Source organism: Cervus elaphus, chromosome 22 (assembly GCF_910594005.1).
Source record: "Cervus elaphus chromosome 22, mCerEla1.1, whole genome shotgun sequence".
Classification (NCBI taxonomy): Eukaryota; Metazoa; Chordata; class Mammalia; order Artiodactyla; family Cervidae; genus Cervus; species Cervus elaphus.
Genome location: NC_057836.1, coordinates 43,956,047 through 43,977,301, shown reverse-complemented (window position 1 = coordinate 43,977,301; position 21,255 = coordinate 43,956,047). Strand labels below are relative to the sequence as shown.

The 21,255-nt window shown below is 50.9% G+C and overlaps 1 protein-coding gene across 1 annotated transcript in view; it reads right to left on the bottom strand.

Moving 5' to 3' along the window:
- The window catches only part of MYH9 (myosin heavy chain 9), an 85,151-nt gene that overhangs the window by 50,833 nt on the left and 13,063 nt on the right, over positions 1-21,255 (bottom strand). The window contains exons 2-3 of the mRNA XM_043882324.1: positions 3,934-4,285; positions 1-157 (exon numbers count right to left, since the gene is read on the bottom strand). Coding sequence (XP_043738259.1) covers positions 1-157; positions 3,934-4,266 — 490 coding nt within the window. The 5' untranslated portion in view covers positions 4,267-4,285. The remainder of the gene's footprint in view (positions 158-3,933; positions 4,286-21,255) is intronic.

Here is a 21,255-nt window from a genome sequence, read left to right as displayed (position 1 = left end):
CTTGCATCATACTCCTATAGGCGGTGTCTGTGATAGCGTAAATGTGGGGGGGCATCTCATGCCTCTTCTTGCCCTTGTACATTTCCACGATCTCTTCAGAATAGATGGGCAGGTTCTTATAAGGGTTGATGACCACACAGAACAGGCCTGAATAGGTCTGAAAAGAGTGACAAACGGGAATGGGTTAGGAAGTTTGACTCACAAAATCATGGAAACTCTGTGGCAAAATGTCTGCTGCCTCCAAGGATCCCAAGTCAGCCTGACGTGAAAGCACCTCCTGGAGCCCCTGGTTTTCCAGGTCCTGCTCCAGCAGACCTGCTGAGGCATGGGGGCACCACCAGCATTTCTGCTCTTTCAGTGGGGGGCCTCCCCTGACTGCAAGACTGCTGCCAGCCGTGTGTGTCAACAAGCATGGGCTTTGGGCAAGATACGGGGCAAGCTCCATGGACAGTAGGAGTCCAGTCATGAAACTGAGATGTAAGGACAATAAGAGCCGTGTTTGCCTTCATGAGAAAGGGAAAAGGATGAAAGGGAAAAGGATGCGGCTGCAGCAAGCCAACTCTGTGAAGATACAAATTATTCTATCCTGAAGGACTTTCCAAGATAGTCAAGCCGAAACTTTTCCAGCATTGGGAAAGACTCATTATGCTCCTCAACCATCTACATCCTTTGTGGGAGAGTAGATCACTGACAGATACCCTCTCCCTGGAATCTTCCAGAGACACTCACATGAAGATCTCTAAAAAAAAAAAGCACCAAAACTTAAAGACCACTGTCCTGTCCGCCATGAGCTTTCTCCAAGACTTGGGTCTCCTCTGAAGGGGAACTCAATTCGTCAGCGCTCACAGTGAGACTCCTGGGAACACACCTGACACCCCAAGTCTGAGTTCACCATGTTAAATCAGACCCCAGAGTCAAATCCCAACAAGGGCAAGTTTCTTAACTGCCCCCTCCACTTCTCAATCTGTAAGATGGGCACATGCAGGGTCGTTGATCCTCATTGTGTGAGGGGCTCGGAATAGTTCAGGGAAGCAGTTTCCAGTGGCAACAGTCTAGGCAGACCTGCCTTTCTTTGGTGTCTTCTTTTTCTAATAATTTCCCTGCTATTTTTTTTTCTTCCAAGACCCCCCCCGCCCCGCCCACTCCCTGCAACACACACAAAAAAATATCCTAATACCTGGATAAGACTCCCAAGACCACCTAGGGGACATGGGTACTCACTGAGGGACACAGCTCTCTTTAGGCAGCTGGACCAACACAAGCATCTTCTCCCAAGAAAAACAAGCCAGAGGCCCCAAAGGAGCCAGACGAAGTGAGGCCCACAAGCCATGACTCACACACACCTGCAGCCCCCGACTCTGTTGAGTGACAGCTGAAGACCGCGGGGCAGGTTCCTGGCAGAGTTGGGAGCAGACCCAGGTCCCATGACCCCCCTCCCCACCCCCAGCCAGTGCAGACCTCCTTGGCTGTGGAGGCCAACTCTCCAAGCTCCTCACATCTTTTTGTTTTCCTCACTACAAGTGCCCTTGACCCTCACTGTCCACAGTGTTGCCTCTGGATCCAACAGCAGCCCACATCCGAGGGGCTGTGGATGTATCAGTCCATTCCCTTCCACTCCTGCCCCCTCCAGTCTCGCCAAAAATGAGAGTGGATCTTGTAGCTAAATCCAAACACAGGATCCACATGGGAACGGGTCGTGAGGACAAAGCCCGTTCCCAGCACCGGCCAAGGGCTACATGTCTTGAACTTTCCAAGCAGCAGTTAGGCTGAAAGCAGAACTCCAGAGGGACCCAACAACCTCGCGCTGGCCCACATGCAAAAGAGCAGCTGAGCTTGGGACATGAACAAGTGTGTTTGGCTGCCTCTTCTGCTTGGAGGAGGGAATGCAAGGCCCTTAATTTCCTTTCTTCCTGGGATAATCAGTCAATTGTTTTCCCTCCAACTACTCTTTTCAGGAGGGACCAGGAAAGCTCTAAAGCAAAGCCGTCTGCACATGGTATCAGCAAGCTCTGGCTCGGGTACTATGAGAAGACAGGAGCGCCTTGGGGAACCTCTGGTTTTCCCTCCACTACTGTTGGGTGGGGACGAGATGGCAGACCAGGCAGCAGCCAAGTCATCCCAGGAGCTCAGAAACAAGTGCGCTTTGTTCCTGGGGTTTGAGAAAACCCACACTCTAGGAAATCCAGCCTGATGAAAGTGAAGGACACGTGGCCACACATTTAGGGCGCGCCATGGGGCCAGATGTTTGGAAACAGCTGGTGGTGACAGCAGAAGGAGCCTGGGGTTTACTAGGACAAGTCGTTCTGACAGCTGGGTGGGCAGATGGTCCTGAGGGGGGTTCAAGAGGACCTCAAAATTCTCAGGGCTAATCCCATCAAATTAGTGGACTATCAAACTAAGCCCCGTGGAATGAGCACTGCTGCTCAGGTGGGAGGCAGGGGGCTGTACCTCGGGCCCATGGCTCTGGAAGCCCGTGGAGGCACAGACATTGAGCAAGTGGCTCCGTTCCCACCCGGCCACGCCAGGGAGCTGCTCCATTCACAAGCCACAGAGGCTCTTTGTGCCCGACCGCCCCCTGTCCCCAGGCCTCCCCCCACTGAAGAAACAGACAGAGCAGCTGTGGCGCAGAATTACCCCACGCCGCCCACAACGCCAGGCAAACACACCACACAAAGGCTCCCAGGGTAGCAATTTGGAACCTTGTGTGCAGGGGGCGGGGGGGCCTGTGAATGAGGTGGCGCCCCCTTGCCCAGGCAGCCCACCAAGCAGCTTTGATCTTCCCAAAAGCCTGCACCTGCTGGGGTCTCCATTAGGGCAAATGCACAGACAATCAGCTTCCTTCTGGTGAGGATGCTGAGGAGGAGGCCAGCCAGATGGAGGCAGGAGGGTCTGTGCCCGGGAGAGGCCAGCAAAGATGCAAAAAAAGGAGTTAATGCCTGATGCCTCCAGCTGAAGAGCTTCAGAAAAAAGGCTCAGATTCTACCCCTGAGCTTACAGACGTGGGTCCATGCCTGCCTAGAGAGCAAAACACATGCTCTGGGAGATGAAGCAACTAACACACTTTCATAACTAATGTTCCCATTTGCAGTATGCTGATAGGCAAGTGCAGGCCACCAATTTGTTTCATACTCAGCGGTTCTCTAACAGGACCCAAGCTTAACTGCGACACATACAAAAAGCCAAGCAGAGGGTCGGAGTTACCTTCACCTACAACAAGTGGTAGCAGCTACAAAGCCCAAGCCTGAATGAGCCCAGGATTGGCTGGTGCTTTACAACATTCTCACAACTCCTTGCAGGTGGGGAAGTGAGGGCCCACATAGCCATGTCAAATGTTCGGGGAGGGACAAGATGCAAACCATGTCCTCGAGGCTCCAATTCGCATGACCTGAATCACTCTACTTTACTGAGTAGGACCACTTCTTAGAGGCCAGCAGAGTGGTTCTAACATAAGTCATCAAGGATACCAAAGGGAGAGTCCCCTGCCCAGACAATAGCACTTATTCCCATCCTCCCTCCACAGACAAGGAATGCTTCTTTAAGGCCATTTGTTTCTCTGCAAGTCACTAATTCTGAATTTCCACATTAATACCCCAAGAGAAGGGGGCTTTTAATTTGGTCCATATAATATTTTCATCAAGAACTCCTGACTTCCAATCTCAGGTCTGCCAACACCTGGCCGTGTGTGTAAATCCCTTGCCCTCTCTGGGCCTCAATCCTTCCCACCTGCCATATTACATATTAGAAAGCTGGGAGAAGCTGGTCCATTAAGGACTTTTCCACTTAGACAGGTCAATGTATCTCCTTATCCTACCAACTGCGAACACCGCCCGCTTATGTAGTAAGTCCTGGAACCACCCACTGGTGCAGAGCCCCCGCCTACTTATTTAGATGAGTCCTGGGACCGCCCACCCACGCAGAGCCCCGCCCACTTACGTAGATGAGCCCTGAGTAGTAGCGCTCCTTGAGGTTGTGCAGCACCGAGGCTTCGTTGAGGCACGTGAGCTCCGCCATGTCTTCCACTTTGGAGAACTTGGGTGGATTCATCTTCTGGATATCATCCTTGTTCACCTTCACCTTCTTCCCGTTCTCCACCAGCTCCACAATGGCCTCCTCACCCATCTCTTCCTTGAGGCTGGCGGGCTCAAAGCCACTCTTGTCAGAAGGCACCCATACCAGCTTCTTGGCAGCCCAGTCGGCTTGGGCCAGGGGGTTATTGATGAAGTTTTTATCCACATAGAGATACTTATCGGCAGCTTGCTGCGCCATGGTGACTTACAGCCAGGACCTAAGGGAGAAAAAAGAATAAAAGGTTAGCTGTGCACCACACCAGCCACATAAAGATTACTCATCTCATATCTTTGCAAACTGTACAGCATTATAATAAGTAAATTATAGATAACCAGGTTGTACAACTTGTCAAAATTTTCTCACTCTCTACTTGCTGGAGAAAGATGTACCTTGCTAAAGAAAAAAGTGATCAAGGATTCTGTAAGGAATTAATGGTAAGATGTATCCTAGGGTAAATGCATAATCAAATCTATAAACAATTGTGCCAAACAATGAGCATAATAAGAATCTTGGACAGATGTAATTATAGTCACACTAGGCTACACCTACTAAGGCCAGGAAAGTGACCACACAGTTTAAGAAGACTTCCAACAACAACAGATTTCTAGTTAGCCCAAAACATACAACTGACTCCAAGTGCACAGAGTGTAAGTCTCCAGTTTAAAAAACTTTCTTATTTCATGGAGTCAACCAAGAGAAGAAAACACAACACCAGTATATTGCCAACAGATTTTAATTCCATTGCCCCAAGAAATAAGGCTAAAAGGAAAGAAGTCAGGCTCCAGGAAATGTGGAGAGTAAGTAACGACTGCTTCCCTTTTGGGGCCTAATGTGAAAACGTAACCCTCACAAATTCATAGCCCAGGAGAACTTAAGCCCATGTATGTTTGCTTTTTCTGAAGCTCATTTGCAAAACAAAGAAGATAAAATAAGAACCCCTCACATCTGAGTGGTTTTATAGTTTATGAAATACGATCACACACACTTCTCTATCTCAGAAGATCCTCATCCTAACAACTCTGTAAGCTGGATAAGGTAAGTGTTATTATCCCATTTTAAAGATGGGGAAACACAAGCTCTGGAGGTAAGGGGCTTTGTCTAAAGTTACCTAGGAAGGACTCATGCTCCCTGGTCTAACTCCTGCTTCCCACGGCCTAACCACAGTACTTATTCCTGCTCAGAGGCTCAGCTGGGATCAGCTGGGAGGACAGCTGTTTTGAGTGAATCAAAAACAGGACTTAGAAGCCCTGATCTAGAACAGAACCACCAGAGGAATAGCCCAGAAGCTCACTGCCTAGCTTACTACACAGATAGGTTTTTCCCTTGTGAGATCAAGACCCCCTCCCCAGGTCCAGGAAGCCAGGAGGACCCCAGATGCACATCTAGAGTCACACAGTCTTTCATGCTTCCAGGTCTCAGCAGGAACTGGAATGCCAGGGAGGCTTGAAATGGAGAGAACAAAAGGAAAAGTCTGGGCCATCCAGGCCTTCTTATCTGGGCTCATTAAATGGTTTCCAGATCAAGGCTGAGGGGCTCCCTTGGACTCGCTCCAGGAGAGGCTGTTTTCCAGGAAATCTGCTAGCTCCCCACCACCCCCACCCCCAACAAAGAGAAGGCAAGTCCAAGGAGCAGAGCCTGGCAGCCTCCCCAGCAAGCTCAGTCAGTGGCTTTGTTTACATTCCCAGCAAACCCCGGCAGCCCCTCTCAGGGGACCAAGGGGCACCATCCACCTGCAAGGACCACCCCCAGAAGAAGCAAGCAGAGCCCAGAGTTAGGCAGCAGCGAACAATGCAGGAATGGGATGACTGCAAACCACCTGGCTAGCCTCATCTTCTCTGTGGGGCTGGAGGATGGGGGGCTGACAGGCCCACTTCCAGCTGTCCTCACTTCTACACTGGCCAGTCCATTCAAGCAAATCAGAGGCTTCTCTCTGCCAGAGCAAATACCAATTGTCCTCTGCCTCTCTGCTGTCCATCTGACCACAGGCCAGTCGTCCTCCGCAAAACCCTAGCAGTCAGGCTCCCCAAACCAACCTCCCCAGTCATATCACCATGAGGCTCAAGAACCTGCAACAATCACTGGGCACAGGCCTCACTGGCTGCTGGTTCTTAGCCTTTTCTCAGCCCTCAAATAGGTAAGGGACGAGACTGTCTCCCACCAATATGCAAACAGGGATTCACTTCAACCCTTTCCCCCCAAGCCCACTGCTTGTTAAAGAGTTCCACCAACCCAGCCCAGTGAAGGGGGAACCATTAAGTACCTACCCACCAACATCGAGCTCAGTTTATTCACAACCTCACTTAACCATCAATCACCCTGGGGAAAAAAAAACCTCTTAGTACCCCCATTTTACAAATGAGGAAACAGCCCAGAGAGGGCAAGTCACTCACCCACAGTTGCCCAACCTCATCATGAGCTAACCCAGATCCGCCTGATCCCTAGGTTTGGGCTCTTCCCAATACACTTGTGCCTGGGGTCTTGCAAAAGAAATCCGTCCAACATTTTAGTGGGGCTAAAACTGGCAGTAAATTAAGTAAAATACCAGGAGTACAGGGGGACACATTCCACAACATTCATCAGATATCTACTGGGCATTAGCAGGCAGGTGGGGAGGCTGAGAATGAGCCTTCCTATGTGGACCGTGTAGCCTGTCAAAAACAGAGCAGGTTGAAACAGCATTCTCGCTCCCTCGGCCTGTGACTTTCAACAGCCAGCAGCCCATCAGTGATGGCAGAATGACTCCTGGCTCTCATCAAACTCCAGTTCACCCCAGCAATTCCAACCCTGGGGCAGCAACAAGCCAGCTACCTAGGCTGCAGGCCGTGGGCACATGACCTTCCCTGGGAATGTGGGTAAACTGGCCTTTCTTCAGTGAGCCTGGAGGCCATGAACTTACAGCAGGCAGCAGAGGAAGACTCCACCCAACCCCTCCACTTAAGCTCCTGGTTCTGCCCTACCTTCAGGCCTCAGTGGGAGGGCAGGGGGCAGGTATAGGTCTGCACTGTCTACCTCTGACAGCCATCAGAGACCTGCAGGCCAAGCATACACTTCCTGTAAGAGAGAGGGGTACACCCCGCGCCCTCAGACCTCAGCCTCCAAGGGGGGCCAAGCCCCCATGAATGGTGAGCTTGAGGAGGCCCCACTGGCCTCAGCACCTCAGAAGTTTTCATTAAACACTCCCGCTTGGCCAGGCCAAGGACAGAGCTATTTGGTTTCAGCAACTCTGCTGGAATGATATGCATTACCAGCAGAGCCAAGATCAATACATGGGCCTGACCGGTGGGGAGGGCCGCAGAGGTCATGATAAACAATGGCGTTTCTATTCAAGCCCTCCCACTTAGACCCGGAAGGGAACCTGCACATTTGAGGATTCAGGGGGGCACGGGGCTGTGGGCTGTAGCTGAGCTCCTGTTTTCACCTGTGTTAGGTGGAGGCTCCTGGGCCCCAGTGCCCAGAGGGGGAGCCAGCTGCAGACAGGTTAACACTCAACCCTAAGGATGCAGCTGGAGCAAGCCACCCCTGTCCAGAGCTATGAGCAGTGAAATAAGGACTGTTACAGAAAGGACGCTAGGGGGGGACTGCCTGATGGCAGCAGCCAGCACACTGCCATTTATTTCTCCCTGCCCTGTCCTGGGGCCATGCTAAATGGCCTCTGAAATTTTTTTAAAACTCCATGTAACAGAACAGTTTACAGAATGAAAGAAAAATATCCCCCCCACTTAAATTCCTGACATTGTCCCCACAAAAATTAGTTTTCTGTTTTAATGGTCCCTTCTAGTCCTGGTTCACAGAAACACTTGGTTTTTAATTGTCACAGGCAGAGCAGGGAATTCCACATTTTGTATTTTCCCTTCTGACTCTGACCACTTCCCCACAGCGCCCCACAGAGCCTGCTTGTTGATCACTTTTATCCAAATGCTTCATTGTTACAGGTGATGACACAGAAGCTCTGAGAGGGAAGTAACCACTCCTTCACACAGCTGGGGGAGTAAGGACTTGGATCTAGGACCTCTGACTCCAAAGCCTCACTGGCAACACTTTTAATGGCTGCATAATATTTCAAAGTGGTGGGGGGTTTTGTTGTGTTTTTTTTTTCTTTAAGGAAAAAAAGAAAACCACCACTTACTAGGTCTTTTCCTCTTATCTATTGGACCACCTTGAGATAAATTCTCAAATGGACTTATGTGAGCAGAGGAACATCCAAGTGTTTTTATGGTCGCCAGATGTATTATCAACATGTTTTCCACAAGAGTAGACTGATGTGCTCGGCCACTTAGGGTACTCACACGCAGCATGCACACCAGCACTAAGAGAACTGTCTGCAGGAAAGAGTCAGATTAGGGAACCTCAGAAGTCCTGGGAAGCAGCAGGACCAGGCCAGCAAGGGGTTAAGGAGAAAGGAGGCGGCTCTGGCGCACTGCGGATCGGATCAGGCCGAGGCCAGCCCTTCCCAGGCCGGCTTCCTGCGGGTGCCAGTCCAGCTCCAAGAAACCCAAGGAGTTGCCTTTTTAGGCCATAATCGAGAGGACACAACCAGAGGCTAAATTAGGATTCTCAGGAAATGATGAAACTGAAAGTAAATAGGTTGACCAAAAACCTCTGCTTTCAACCCAAAATGTCATTCCTCGATTATTTGCCTTCTCCCCTTCCCCCTAAAGACCCATTTGGATCTATTACTCCTTCCTGTTTTCCCAAGGAACCCTTTCTCTCCCTCGTTCCCTCCCTCCCTCCCTCTGGCTGGTTCTCTTTTTGTTTTACTTGTTTGTGTGTTTGCTAGGAAAAGAAACTGCCTGCCCCTTGAAGACAGAATTTATTGTACTAGGACAGATCAGTGGTCCAAACACAGTGAACTTTTCCATTCCTAGACAGTAGGATTTATGTAAGCCTTCCATGGACCAAGTTCTAGGCTTGAGCTTTCAAAGTCATCGCAATTCATCTGAAAGCTACCATCTTAACTCACTGTTAAGTACTGCAGGCCTGCTACTAAGGTCTTCATTTTCTCAAGCCTCATAATCATTTCATAAGGGGTATGTTACCATAGGGCTTCCCAGGTGGTGCTAGTGGTGAAGAATCCATCTCCAATGCAGGAGACAGTCGGGTTTGGTCCCTGGGTCGGAAAGATCCCCTAGAGGAGGGCATGGCAACCCACTCCAGTATTCTTGCCTGGAGAACTCCATGGACAGAGGAGCCTGGTGGGCTACAGTCCATGGGGTCACAAAGAGCCGGACAGGACTGAAGCGACTGAGCACGCACGCATGTGCATCATCATGGTCATTTGATGGTGGGGGAAGTGAGGTTGAGACAAGGACAAAACCCAAGTTCAAACTCAGAGCCACTCAGCAGCAATGCCCTGCTCAGCTGCTACTCAGACTGCCCCCTCCCGGGAGCTCTCTGGGGAGAACATGACCTGAGAACCCACCATGGGGAAGCAAACCAGTAAAACAGACATTTTACCAACTCAAGGCTGCAAGCCCCATCTCTCCCACCTTAAATTGGTGGAGCTAAAAGTAAGATGAAGGCCTTGCGGGAGCCATTCAAGTTCTCTAAGCCAAGGTTCCAGTTCAGAGACCCAGGCAGCCTCAACCCAGACCAGAGTCCTGTTCCAGCTTAGTCACCGATGTCTGCAAGCAGGCCCCTTGGATTTCTTTCAATCCCCACCCACATCCCAGAGAACACCGGTAAACAGGCCCCTTCTCTTTCTCCTTATAGCCACTGCTGAGTGAAAAGGTGCCCGAGTACCACTGTTAAGGAAGGGTCTGTGAAAGTAGCTGCTGAAATAATATAGAAATTTTCCAACCCACGAGATTTATTCAATCAACTAATACATACTGAGGCTCTACGTGCAAAAATATTGTGACAAAGGTGCAAGGACCCAAGGAGCTTTAATGTGGTGAGATGACAGGACAGACATGTACCCCTCGGAACAGCGCCAATCTGAGACTTCACAGAGTACAGAGTGGACAGACAGTGAGCTCCCTGGTTTTCTCTCCCTTTCACTGCTGTGACGACGTCGCTCAGTCCTGTCCGACTCTTTGCGACCCCGTAGATTGTAGCCTACCATGCTCCCCCGTCCATGGGATTTTCCAGGCAAGAGTACTACAGTGGGTTGCCATCTCCTTCTCCAGAGGATCTTCCTAACCCAGGGATTGAACCCGTGTCTCCTGCATTGTAGGCAGACACTTTACCATCTGAGCTACGAGGGAAGTCCAGCATCAAATATGGTGAGCGTCTAAAAGACAGGTTGGTCATATGGATGAAGAGGACGTAGAGCCAGCCCTCTGAATCTGCGGATTCCACCACCATGGATCAAGACTCTGTGAAGGAAGACAGAGGAACAGCAACTTGTTTACAGGAAAAGAGAAAGAGGTAAGTCATTGGAAAACTTGGAAGCTCAAGGGAGTTTCATGGAGGAGATAACATTCAAGCTGGATTGTGGCAGATGGGTAAAATATTGATGGGGGAGGGGAGAGGTCAGAAAGTATTCCAGGCCAAGGGAGAAGAAGGTACAGTTTCACATGAACTATGAAATTATGTGACCACATAAGGCAGGGCTTCTCAGCCTCAGGACTGTGAACATTTTGGGCCCGATAATTCTTTGCTGCGAGGGCTGTCCTGTGCATTGGAAGATGTTTAGTAGCATCTATGACCTATACACACTAGATGCCAGGGGAACTTGGTCCCCAGTTTTGACACCAAAGACATCTCCAGACATTGCCAAAGGTAGGGAGTGGCAGAGGGGGACTACCCCCAGTTGAGAACTGCTGAGTTAAGGGATAAACATGAATAAATGTTGCATCAAGGACCCAGACCTCTCCTTGGTAAATTTTCTCCCAACTCTTAAGTGCACAAGCCACCTTTCCTTGAAACTGAAGTCCTCAGCAAAATGATTCCCAGGATCCAAACACAATGACCATCATAGATGGCATCATCGCCAAGGAAGGACAGTCCCTTTTAATACACTGTAAATTAAGGGATATGACCACTACTGGACTGTACTTTAAAGACTCCTAAATGCCCAATTAAAAAAAGAAAAAAATCAGGCAACAGAGGCTGAGGTATCAATACCCACCCTGGCAGGACACAAATCTCCCTTGGAGTCTCCAACATGGCAGTTCAGCCAGTGACTCATAAGCAAAGTTCACCAGCATCAAGAGGCCCAGGTAATTAATGGAAGACAGGAAGCCAGCCACGCTGGGGAGCGCTCCCAGGGCTGGGCCAGCTCACTCCATCACATCCTGGGAAATCCACCAAATGCTATTTACTGGACGGTTTTGGCAAATCAGGATCAGTCCCAGGGATGATACCCAGGGTGAATGTTTCCCACCTACCACAGGGATAGCTCCACCTGGAGGAACCACAACCATCATCACACCTGAACTCTCCCCAAATCTGCACTCCCTTCTGGGTCTCCATCTCTGGCTAAGACGCTGGCCCTCTGGCCACCCAAGACAGTCACTGTAAACTCTTCCCTGGTGGATGAGCAGGCCCTCCGCCAACCTCATGACCGGCACCCCTTCCTTCCAGACCATGCCTGCCTCCCCTCCTTTCTGGGCTGTCATAGCCGCCTCCTTACTGGCTCTTCTTCCCCTGAGTCTTCTACCTCCTTCAAATCCAGCCTCCTCACTGCCTTCACGATGACTCAGCAGCTCCATCTCTATGCATGCTCCTTTCTTATTTTATTGATATTACTCGCCCATTCAAAATAGTTCAAGACTTCCCTAGAATAAAATCTAATCATCTTTGCACAGTGAGTAGACCCCTTGTGATCCCCATTAATCTCCCCCATGCTCCCAGCCCTTCTCCCCCATATGCCCTTTCTCGCTCAGCCTAAGCCATTCCCAGCTCCTCAGAAACAATTCCTACACATCCCACTCAGCTTACGCCTCCAGACCTTTGAAGAAGAGGTGCCCTCTGCACCAGGAACCCTCTCACAAATAGCTCCACGCTCCATTCTCTGCTGAGATAGACTTCCCTCGTGTCCCTCCTTTCTGGGCTCTGTCCCTGTCTCCACTGCAGTAAACAAGCAGCTGGACCATCATGAGGACGGGGACCAGCTTTCCTTCATCTCAATTTCAAACAGCGCAAGGCCCGACTCTGGGCAGGTGCTCAATTAAAGTTTCCAGAATGAATGAACATGAAACAAGGTGAAGAGGAGGCAGGAGTAATGGGGAAGGTTTCAAGGAGGCTGGAGAATCCCCTTGAGCTGTGTAAAGAAGTCAGAGAGTAAGAGAGCTGAAGTGACAGGGAAAGCCGAGCTGCAAGCACACATCAGGGTCACAGCTACCTAATCTGTTACAAAACCCAAGCCATTTGTGGACTAATTTTTATATTCTTCCCAAACAAAAAGGGAAAGAAAGCATTTCAGGGCTTTCAGTCCACAAAGAGAAAGAGTACTAAAGCTAAGTTACTGTTCCCCAAGAAGCTCTGCATACAGCTGAATAAACCATCACAGTTTTCTGGAACCACCTAGCACCCCCTGATTAACCAAAGTGGAGGTGCCTACCATCTACCACCAGAGGTAGCAGAAAGGACTTCAGTTGGGGTGTCGTGGCCTCTACCCTCATGGGGACCCAGGAAAAGGCCTGAGTCACCCTTCCTGCCTCTCTTGGCCCTCGGTCTGCATCTGCTGAGCAAACGCTGTAGGCATGTTCTCTGGTACCAATTCAGACAGAGACAGGACTTGGAGAAACCACTGCCACGCAGGGCACCAACTCTGCAGATCCTGAGATGTGTTTATAATGCACTGTGATGGAATGCAGTGGAATGGGCGCGAACTTGGAGCCAGATAGCCCTGGGTCTGAATCCTCCAGTTGTCACTCCTGTGATCTTGAAGCTGTGAACACCTCAATTTCCTAACTTTAGAAAGAGAAAAAAAATACTGACCATGGACAATTGGAGGAACTGTAACTCAACTCCCGAGCAAAGAAAACACTCTAACACTTACTAGGAACTCCCCTCCTAACTCCTCTATCTTGTCCTCTTGATCTGATTAATCCTAATCCTTCCTGGAAGGACTTACGAAAACCTTCCAGAAGCTTGGCGACTCTCTCTGGGTTACGCTAGTCCACAGAGAACAACATAGTACAATCTGGTGACCCCCAGACAGTGATTGCATGAGGGGACCGGGCAGGTTGGAAATGCTCTGTCCCATGGCCCTCCTGCTGAGAGGCACTGGACACCCAGATTCTGAGATGCCTGCAGTAAGGAAGCCCACTGCATTTTGTCCCCTCGGGCTTTGTTGTTATTGCTGTTGTTTAGTCCTGTATCCTTCAAGAAAAATATGTCTCAGTGCTGGCCTGGGATATGCTGGTCTGGGGGGATGTGTGCACTAGGCAGGTGGCAGAAGAGCTGGCCTTTGAGTCTGGTGTGGCCCTGACCACCTGGGTGTGACCCTGTGGACATCACTTTGCTGGGCAGCTGTGATCATGCAAGATAATGGACACAGACGCCTCCCAATATAAACAGGGCGATTCAGCCTCTCCGCTGCCCAGGGCCACCCTCACAGCAGCCCCCCACCCTGAGGTGCTTGCTCACTCTCCCCAGGCTATGAAGGGGGGAGGGGCCCCTCCCCTCCCCGCCTCAGGAATGTTGTTTGCTTACAGAAGAAGCTGGGACTTGTTTCCATTAGCAGTATTCCAAGCCAGGCCTGTGTTGATGCTCAGCAGATAAGAAAACCAGACCAGAGACAGGCCAGAGAGGAATTTAGCACCAGAGCCCCAGAACCCTCCCCCTTTGACCTTCTCTCCTCAGAGGCCATCTGGAGGGGCTTCCCAGGACTCCTGAGTTCCCCAGGGAACACCAAGACGCAGGGCCTGCACCCAAGGGACCCAGACCCTCAACAATGGCACCAGAAAGGAGTATGTAGATGCCCTCCTCCTGAGTGAGGAAAGGGGGTGGGGGCGGGGGCGGGGGAGGGAGTAGAGATTGGCAGTGGGGGCAGGGGAGGATGCACAGTTGCTCACCAGTATCTTATCAGCCATTGAGGAATGTGGACTTTATTCTAGGGCAAGGGGAGGCGGGAGAGGGTGACATCATCAGATTTGTATTTTAAAGAGATCACCTTCCCTGACCTCCATTTAAGAGGGCAGCAAGAGAAGTCAGCAGTTGAAAAAATGCCATGGACCAGCCAGGAGAGGGGCTTCCAACCTGAGAGAAGAAATAGTTCCATGACAACGCTGGGGAGAAAGGGACCCCAGGCCACATGAGGGGGACAAAGGGAGGTGACCTCACCCTGTGAGCTACCACTTGGAACAGCCCGGCTCGGGGGGGGGGGGGCCTTGGCAGCCCTGCCCAGCTCCATCAGTTCGTCCTAAGTGAGAAGTGGCCCAGAATCCCAGGAATTCTGCAGTGAGTGTTACTAAAGTATCTTGGGCACAGATCTGTATCAGGTGTCACAGAGACCAATGCACCCAGGTGAGTCTCTCCACCGAGATACCATCCTGTCCTCAGGGCCATGAGGTACATTTTTAATGAATGAATCAAACGGCTAATCAGGGCAGAAGCAGTTGGTGCTTAAAGACAACTCCACTGTTAAGAATTTCAGGGACTGCCCTGGTGGTCCAGTGGCTAAGACGCCAAGCTCGCAATGCAAGGGGCCTGGGTTTGATCCCTGGTCAGGGAACCAGATCCCACATCAGTTCAGTTCAGTTCAGTCGCTCATGCTGCAACTTAAATAAAATAAAAAGAACTTCTACCATTCAGAATGACAGCCCTTCTCACCTCAAGAGAAAGATCCCCATGACCTTTACAGCTTAACCAACTCCCTCAACCAATGCCTCCATTTTTCCAGCCCCATCTGTCTTGTCCCCTGCCAGACACTCATTCTAACCATGGCTCCCCAGAGGACCGTCTTCGCACCATCACAACCCTCCACTCACCCAAGTAGCCTTTCCTAACACCCATACATTACTGCTCTTTCTCCTCTCCCCAGGCCTGCTCCAGCACAGCCTGCTTCATTCTGGAACAGCCAGAACCTCTCTCTGCCTGCCACCGTTGTCCTCAGAACTCCTTCAGGTGCTGACTGAACCCAAGGTTCAGACAGCGAGTCCTCCTCAGTCAGTCATCGCTTGTGGACATGACCTTGACTGTTCAGAAGGCTTGGGTTTACGGTCCACATTATGTCTTCCAGAACCTGGCTGTCCAGGAGAATAACCATTCCCTCCTAACCCCTTCTGTCTGGTGTCAAGGGAGGGAAGCAGACACATCAGCAATGTAGCTCTCACTCAAAGGTAAGAGGGCAGGCGTGCACACCACCAGCTAAGTCGTCAGTGCTGGACCTTTACTCTGCTTTTAATTGGTTCAATATTTGTGTAGTGAGATCACACATGAGCCTCTCCTGCTCGGTAATGAGCTTCTGTTTGGCTGCCCAGGAAAAACTGCAGAGAAGCAAGTTGTTCCAGACATGGGGGTGAGGTCCCCTCCCAAACAGCAAGGTGCAAGTGACACCCCTAGACATGCCCCTAGGTTTGACAAGGTTGACAGAATTGCCTGGCCTCCTTCCGTCAGGAACTGTGCACGGAACACACCACCCTGCCCTCCTGCGGACAGCACCTCTGAGCCTCGAGAGCTCCCCACTCACACGAGGGGGCAACTCTGACCTTCGGATTCCTACAGTGAAGTTATTCCTTCCCTTTGGTTCTGCTGATCATAGCATGGTTTTTCTTTCCCCAAGCCTGCAAGCACAGTTTGCTGAAACCCAACACAGAAAAAAAAACATACTGAGAAGATGTAATTATACAGCCACAGTCTCAATGGGAAAGTGCGGCAGGCTGGATTCTGGAGCCCACATCAGGAACAGCTGAGAAGCCCAACCCACGATCAGAAACGAAAGACAATTTTGAAGACCACTCAATCCAGGACCCACCAGGCCTTCGGCAGGTTGTTATTCTGATTGATGTTTAAATGACACCAAAAACAGACAAAATCCCTGAATATCACAGCCTCTACTACCAACAACCATCCTGATCCCACTGCTGCCAGGCTCAGAGCTCTAAGGCCACAATGGGGCCCAGGCACCCCTGGGTCCCTGATGACCGATCTGCATAGATGTTGAGTAATCCCTGATGAATGGGAAGGTTCCAGTCTCCCAAAAGGTCCAAACTCCAAGGACCAAGCCCAACTGACTCTCTGCCACCCATTCTTACAGTGCCTAAGGACAACCCCCTTAATCTTACATCTTCTTTTCCAAACCTCAGTGACTCTCTTTAGTAGATGAGGCAGGAAAGGCCCACAATGAGCTGATCTGTGGCCATTCAGGATCATACCAACGTCCTCATTCTTCTCCATCGCCCTTCCAGCTAAATCTGATGTACACTAATCTCCATGTTGTTTCTAAGAGACACATGACTGGTTAACAGTTATCTTCCTGAATTGATCAGGCGGTCACTTAAGACTCCGAGAGAGACCTTCCAAATGATTAATAACGTATTCATGACCTTTATGAGGAAGGCATCTTAGAAAGAATCAGACTCAGGAGGCAGCCAGACAGGCCAGGGAAATACAGACCCATCGCTTTACTAACAGGACAAACTGGGCCAGGCCGACAGGGCCCCTGGGCCTCGGTTTCTCCGTCTGTAAACTGGAGATGCCACGAGCTGTCCCAAAGGACAGGAAGGCTCCCCCAGCGGAGCGAGCTGACAGCCCACAGCCCCGACTCTGCGATGCAGTCAGAGCCCGGCTCGACTCACAGGGCTATTGTGAGGACCCAAATGAACTCAGGCAGGAGTGGTGCTTGGTGGCGACCCAGGCCTGCTGGCTCCCTGCCCACAGTCTTGCCTCTTCTCTCAAGGAGTCGGTGTCGCTGAGCTCACTCATAATGAGTCAGTCACAGCACTGCCCTCACAGAGCCCACTCTGGAGGGGTTTGAAGTCACATCCTGCCTCGCCTCACTCGACATGATTTATTCCACCCCAGGAATGCAGCTCATTTCCCAGAATTTTGTAAAGAACTTTAAAGAGTTTGATCTTGCAGGGAGCTCCATTTACGGCTCAGCTCTTGGGGGATGGGGACCTCAGCTCTGCCCAGACCTATGGGTGGGAACCACACAAGTCAGCGCTGAAAGACCACCCCTCCACCAAAGAAGCATCTCATCCCGAGGGCGCCATTTTTTTTTAATATCAAACCACAACAGAAAAAAATTAATTTAAAAGCTTTATCATAAATATGCAAACGTGTCAAACAAAAGCTTCACAAAATGATGTATACACCCTAGACACTCTGATATCTTCCATTCGAATCTATTTAATTTCTAAGACTACTGGTTGCCACCAATAAGCTCAGGACCCACCAGTGGGTCTCAGTTGATAGCCTGAAAAACACCCATCTGACTCAGCCTTCGCTGGGTGGATGAGTCTCAGACTCAGCCAGCAGCTTGCCCAAGATCACACAGTGAAGTTCACAAGAAGTTCAAGTCCAAAGCCAAAGCAAGGTTCTGGGACTGTCAAACCTCAGGCAGGTAAGACGGCAGCTGTAGCAGCCCAGTCACCTGACATGGGTTGGACAGGTGGTCTCCAGCTGCTGCCATCCTTTGATCCAGACAACCTCAGTAAAGCCACAGCAGGTATGCTAAGGCCTCTGCCGCATTCCCTGCTCCCCACCACCTCCCTTAAAAAAGAAACAGGCTGACTCAGGGAGATGAAGTGACCTGACTGGATCTGGGGGTTTAGGAAGTGTTCTTTGAGGATCTGGAGTCCAGCTGAAAGATCACAAGGACAGAAAGAAAGAGCCCAGTTTCCTCTGTATGCAGAGTACACAACTGATCAAATCCACTACATTCAAAACCTCACCACGCAAAGCTCAAGGCCTGGCCCCACAAGCAAGAGACTCCCAGAAGTGCTATGATATTAAAGGCTTAATACAGATCAGATGGGAGAGGAAGGCCACTGCCCCAGGAAAGTGCTCTGCACACATTACATCTCAGGACAGTGTCACCTAACCCCATAGTGAGCAGACCCTCCTGCCTGAGCGTGTGTGTGTATATAAAGAGATATGCAGAGACATATGTTTATACACATACACACATTCTATAAACAGGAAACCCTAAGTCTCCATCTCTCTAGATAAGTGGTTTTGAACACTTTCAGCCATCAAAGACCCCTTTGAGAATTGGTTGAAGGCCATGAACCCCTTGTGTACCATCTTAGAGGTATATCTACAGAGACCCTCAAGCACAGTCCTGGGACTTTTAGGAGCCCTCTGGTTACCAGCTCAAAGGCAAAGGGGCATTGGAGTGGCCTCCTTCTCCACCAAGGCAATGTGAACTGATCTGAAAGGATTTTCTTCATTTTCCTCCAGGAGGTTAAGCAGGATCTTACAGAAGAGGCCCAAGGAAGCAGAGCTGTGGTCAGGACAACCCAAGAGTGAGAGTCCCCGTGAGAAGCGGAGGACTTGGGATGGTGGGGGCAGGAGGCCATCTACCCTGGGGTGCGCTCATCAATCTGGACAGCAAACTGTCTCTCTCCTCTGTTTGCATCCCTTGGGCCTGCTCTCCACTGGGCCAGCCACGTGCCAGCCCTGGGCACACCGGCTGCAGGGCCGGCAAAGTCACACTCTCCAGAGAAGCCAGGATGGACAAGCAGGATCCCAGGGCCTGTGGCCTCCTTGGGGGAAATGACTCAAATAGGAGCCACGCACAGGAGGAAGATAAAACCTGCATATTTCACACTTTACACAAAAATGAACTAACAGTTCCTAGAACAAGTCGTGGGAGCATCTGTGTCTCAGAGTCTGGCCGGTATGAGCAGGCAGCCTGGCCGCAGGGATGAGCCCAACACATCCGTCACCAGAAACCTAGGCGCTGCTTATTTTACCGCTTGCCGAGAATCACTGCTTTGCCTGGGCCACAAGCTGGCCCTAGGGGAGCCAATGCTGATGAGAGAACTAGCCGCGGCCCCTACCTTAGGGAAAAGCCAGATTCAGTCACCCCAGCCTGCCCAGGGCGGAGCCTTCCCTCCCCCCAAGCAGACATGAGCGTGCGCGCGCGCGCACACACACACACACACACACACACACAGTGCAGGATCAGCGCTGGGTAGGACACCTCAGGCCAACCTGGATGTGGCCATTAGTCTCCATATCCAGGGACCCCAGGAACGTAATTTAATCATTCTGCAGCTCCCTTTCTTCGTCTGTACCCCGGGAATCACAAAGCCCATGGCATAGAACCGTGCTTCTCACGGTAGACCTCACGACCACACACGACAACCCAGACCTGGAGGCAGGTTCCATGAGTGTCCTGCTTTGCAAAGCCAAAGCCCAGGAGATTTTAGTGACTTGCTCCAGGGCAGAGGGAGTAGTAGCTGTCGGTGCCCCGGAGCAGCCAGCAAAGTTGGTAAGAAGGCCTGGTGAGCAGCAGTGAGTGATGGGTCAGGAACAGGAGGGAGCCTGGGACGACCCACAGGCTTCCTTGCCCTCCAGAACCTCCAGAAGCAGAGCAGCAGATCCAGTCCTCCTGGCTGCCACCAACCCCCTGGGCCCAACCCCTTGCAAACTCTAAGACGAGTGTGTTGGGAGGGGGGTTTCTCCCCCAGCCCCTCCCAGCTGCCCCGGAGGATCCCACTGAGGAGGCAAGAATTTAATGCGCCTGCGAACCACAACCACTGTGGAATGTCCCAGGTCCAAGAGCACAAAGGCCGCCTGCTAAAGCCCCGGAAGGGCCTAGAATCCTGCCCCAGCCCCTGATCCCTGATCCTTGCTCAGGTCCAAAACAGAGTATCACATTCTTCAGATTCTTGTCTGAAAGCCAGAAAGGCGGGTGGGCGGGGGCGGGGGGCTCTCTGCCATTTCAACCCAAGGATAATTAAAGCCTGCAACTTGCTTTAGATGGGAAGAGTCACCATTTTTCAGCCTCTAACACACGGATCTGTCTCAGGTGTGTAGGGAAGAAGGCTGGAGGTGTGAAGCCACAACAAGGATGGGGCCTGATGAATTCCACCATGCTCGGCGGCCAGTAATTAATCCCATGATGAGGCATTCTTCATGAGCACTTGGCAAGGCGCAGCTACCTCCTCCTCACCCTGGCAAACACAGGAGACGGTTGGTGGGTGGCAGGCCCAGCTCTGGGCAGAAGGCAGGCTGAGAATAGCAGGCTGATGGGCTCGGAGGCGGCCAGGAGATGGCTAAGAGGTGGCAGCAGTGCTGGAAGGCTGAGGGGGAAGCAGCTATGGATCTGTTCAGAAGCCAGGCTGTGCCCAGGTCACACACTGGCCTTCCACCCCCACCTGCTGCCCACTGCCCTGTCTTAGATGGGTTCTTTACACCTGACACCAGAAGCCAGGGAGTCACCAGGCCAACAGCCACTGTATACAAAAGCCTGAAAGTCTACAAGCCCCTAGCTTCACAAACACTTACAGGGTCAAGTAGGACGACAGGGCAGGAAAGGCAATGGAAGCAGATAAAGAAAATGATTGGCCTGAAAATTAGAGGAGCAGGGAGAAGACTTGGGATCTCTCACCTGCTGCCTGGGTCAAGGCACTTAGCTTCTCTGAGCCTCAATTCCCCCAGTTCTAAAATGGCAACAATAACCTCAGATAAGCAGATGACAACACCCTTATGGCAGAAAGCGAAAAGGAACTAAGAGGAGAGTGAAAAAGTTGGCTTGAAACTCAACATTCAAAAACTAAGATCATGGCATCCGGTCCCATCACTTCATGGCAAATAGATGGGGAAATAACGGAAACAATGACAGACTTTATTTTCTTGGGCTCCAAAAATCACTGTAGATGGTTGACTGCAGCCATGAAATTAAAAAACACTTGCTCCTTGGAAGCTATGACAAAACCTAGACACCAGATTAAAAAGCAAAGACATTGCCAACAAAGGTCCATCTAGTCAAAGCTATGTTTTTTCCGGTAGTCATGTATGGATGTGAGAGTTAGACCATAAAGAAGGCTGAATGTCAAAGAATTGATGCTTTTGAACTGTGGTGCTGGAGAAGACTCTTCAGAGTCCCTTGGATTGCAAGGAGATCTACCTAAAGGAAATCAATCCTGAATATTAATTGGGAGGACTGATGCTAAAGCTGAAGCTGAAGCTCCAATACTTTCGAAGAGGTGACTCATTAGACAAGACCCTGATGCTGGGAAAGACTGAAGGCAAGAGAAGGGACTGACAGGACGAGATGGTTGGATGGCATCACCCACTCAATGGACAGGAGTTTGAGCAAGCTCCGGGAGATGGTGAAGGACAGGG